The sequence below is a fragment of the Loa loa genome, assembly GCF_000183805.2.
Source record: "Loa loa unplaced genomic scaffold supercont3.426, whole genome shotgun sequence".
In the NCBI taxonomy this organism is placed as follows: Eukaryota; Metazoa; Nematoda; class Chromadorea; order Rhabditida; family Onchocercidae; genus Loa; species Loa loa.
The window spans coordinates 5,433-9,052 of record NW_018108606.1 but is presented as its reverse complement, the minus strand read 5'-3'; the positions used below and the strand labels follow the sequence as shown (position 1 = coordinate 9,052).

Genomic DNA, 3,620 nt, shown 5'->3' with positions numbered 1-3,620 from the left:
TAATTCATGCAGTGATATATTATGATCTGATAACATTCATGTTCATATAAATTATAACTCCGTAATCAATTAATCTAAATGTAATCGGTACGTAATCGGTTAATACGTAATCATACGTAGTTGTTTAGTACGTAATCAAACGTAATCGTTTAGACGTAATCGCACGCAATCGGTTAATCTGAGGAAAAAAGACTTCTATTAATGATTAAATTTAATAATATTATATGTTTAATAATGTAAATTCAGGTTTGATGATAGATTTTTCATGGATTACGATAAAAGCAAGAAGTAGAATAAAATAAATTTTCAATAACATATTTAGTATTGCTAAAATCATTTTCATCAAATTACTTAAAAACAGTAATTAAAATCAAATTAAAATTGAATCTTAAAATCAAATCTATGAATTATTTTCTTCGAAAAATGATTTATGAAAAGAAAATTAGAGAATTATATTACTGAAAATTAAATTTTAAAAAAGCATGGTAGAAAATTAATGATAAATTCGGAGGGAATTTTATAAAACCTGAATATACTATAAAATTTTAGAAGAAGTGGAACACATTAGAAAATCTTAGCAAAAAAATTAAAGCATACTATAAAATTTTATAAAATTGGAAATGTTGTGAAAAATTTTTTGTGCAAATTAAAACAAAAAATTCCAACTTTAACGATAGATTACAGAAAGAATGAAAAAAAATGAAATAGAAAATGGAAAAAGTATTGAAAAAGTTTTGTTCTTGAAATAATAGAAAAGTATAAAAGGCGAATGAAGAAAGGGCAAAGTTCATGACTTCATTGGGCGAAAAAAAAAAGTTTCATATCATATCATATGGATCTGAAAAATTTTCTAGTACAATTAGAAAAAAAAAACAAAAACCGATAAAGGTCATTTATAACTAATTTACAAATGATATGACCTTGATCGGTTTTTTTTTTTTGCAAATTTTTTTCAAAAAAAACAAAAATTTTAGTTCCGATAAATTCCAAATAATTGTTGAAACGTATCATTATATCATTGATAATCAAATACTTCAAATTTTTTTCCTCCTTAAATTCAAATTTTATTCGCTATCAAGAGATTTTTTTTTTGTTATAAAAATTTCTGTTTTCATTTTTTTTTTCCATAAAATTTTTGCTGTCAATGAAATAAATCAATAATGTATCAAATTTAATGCGAAAAAAATTTTTTTTCTACTAAATTATTTTACAAAAATATAATTTCTGAAAATGTAAAAAAGAAATTTCAAAAAATTTAAATTTGATAGATTGAAAAATTTTTGCGGAGCAATTTAAAAAAAATTAGTTTTGAAATAATAAAAATGTAATGTCTTATTTTGAAATTTCATAAAATTTTAAAAGAAAAAGAAAACAAATTTATATACCTGAGGATCAGTCATGAAATAGTGATCATCATATTCGTAACGTAAGCTGTCACTTTTGCTACTTGTTCGTGTACTTCCTTCTTTTGCATTTCTAGAAATTATTTATCATTCTTCTACCTTTATCTTCTGTAAATAATAGTCGAATAATCGAAATTAATTTGAATTCAATTAAACTGAATAACTAAATCAATTACCAAATTATGTTAATAGAAAATTTTATTATTAAATCTTTTTTCTCTTTTTTTTTCCCGCAAATACCAGTTATATAATTGTGAATGATTTGAACTGAATTAAATTGAATTCAATTAAATCAAAAATGATAAAAATCAATTATAAAATTATGTTAGCAAAAAACATTGTTATCAAATCTTTTTTCCGTTTTTTTTCTCTCTGCAATTAGTAGTCATATAATTGAAATTCATTCGAACTGGAATGAATTAAATTAAATCAATAGTAGATAAATCATTTATCGAATTATGTTAATAAATAATTTCATTATTATTAAATCTTTCCTCTCCTTTTTTGTAATGATAGTCGAATAATCGAAATTAATTTTAATTAAATTAAATTGGGTTGGCCGGATAATTAGAATTAATTTTAATTAAATTAGATTGAACTGAATCAAAAAAACGGCTAGAATCAATTATTAATTTATGTCAACAAAAAAAAATAATTTTATTATTAAGTATTGTCTAAAAAATATTATCACATAATAATTTTCAAATATTAAAATTTTTCGTTCACTTTTTTTTTGCTGCCTTTTAATTTAATTGCTCCTTTTAATTAATGCTTTCATTTAATTAACCAAAAAAAAAAGAAGGTAAACATACACTAAATGCCTAGCACCCCAATTGCATTGAACAAAACGCCATGAGCCACTAAGATAAACAGCATTCCAAGTATTCCGGAATCTGTTATCATCAAATCGATAACCGGGTTGATAACCTGCTGATTTACTGTAACCTTTGATAACAACACAATGTAGTCCAGCATAACTGCAACAGAATATCTTTTTCACATTTCTCCAATTTCGTTTCTTTTTTTCCATTCTTTTAAATTTATAAAACTAAATTTAATTTTATAAGTATAAATACTGAATGGAATTGAATGTTTTCCGAATTCCCTTTTTTTTTTTCTTTTACATTTTCTTCCCTTTTAGAATTAAAAATCAAAAATGCATAAAATGATTTGAGAAATTCATTAAATATAATCAAATATAACAACTAATAATTAATTAATAAAACAGTAATCGATGTTTAAGGAGAAATTTAAATTTGAATAAAAATATCAAAAAATTGATCAATTAGAAGTTTTTGCAATAATTTAATTTATAATCGGTTTAAAATATGCAATAATTAATAATTAATTAATAAATAGCTTACCTGCATAATCGTTTAAATAAAACATGATAACTTTCGGTACCATATTTAATTCCACGCAATAAACCCATCGGTGTATTACTATCTAAATGGCTTCCAAATTGCATAACATTCAAATTTTTGATTGTAATCCATCGATAAATTGCTCTAAAATTATGCAATTGATTTATAAATGAAGTAAAAAATAAGGGCAAAGTTCAAAGATTAATTATTTCATTTTAATGGTATAAATTTAATTTCATAAATAAAATTAAATTTTATAGAAATGTTTAACAAAGCAAAAGAAAAAAAAACTGATTGTTTACAATTTTTCTCAAATTAATAAAGCTTATTACAAAGATTACATTTTCATCAAAAATATCTGATAAATAACATTTTGAATTATACATTACTTTCTGATGAAATTATACATTAATTAAATAATTAATTTTAAGTTATTTAAGATAAAGATGGGTAAAAATTCCAAAATTATTGCTTTTTCCTTAAAAAAAAGAGAAAAACACTTATTAAATTCAAAATTTTTTTGAAAAATTTTTTTGAATAAAATCCAGAAGAATAATTCTAATATTAAGGAAGAAAAAAACTTCGATATAATGAAATGATTGAAAAGAGATTTTTCCTTTTCTTTTTTCTATTCAATCAATTGAATGATATTACATATTAATTCGGTAATTAATTAACCAAAATAACTAAATTGTTCGAAAAAAAATTTTTTCCAATGTATGTACTTCTCAATGTTTTGCTCATTAATCATATTTAATAATTGATAATTAGGAATTGAATTTAGCTAAATTATTAATTCTTGATAATATATATATATATATATATATATATATATGTATATATATATATAGTA

General features: G+C 21.4%; 1 protein-coding gene across 1 annotated transcript in view; it reads right to left on the bottom strand.

Moving 5' to 3' along the window:
• LOAG_18654 (lim and transglutaminase domain-containing protein) overlaps positions 1 to 3,620 on the bottom strand; it is a gene marked incomplete at both ends in the record, with an annotated part of 11,434 nt that overhangs the window by 4,021 nt on the left and 3,793 nt on the right. Inside the window, 3 exons of the mRNA XM_020451318.1 lie at positions 1,386 to 1,476; positions 2,216 to 2,380; positions 2,768 to 2,911. Coding sequence (XP_020304904.1) covers positions 1,386 to 1,476; positions 2,216 to 2,380; positions 2,768 to 2,911 — 400 coding nt within the window. The remainder of the gene's footprint in view (positions 1 to 1,385; positions 1,477 to 2,215; positions 2,381 to 2,767; positions 2,912 to 3,620) is intronic.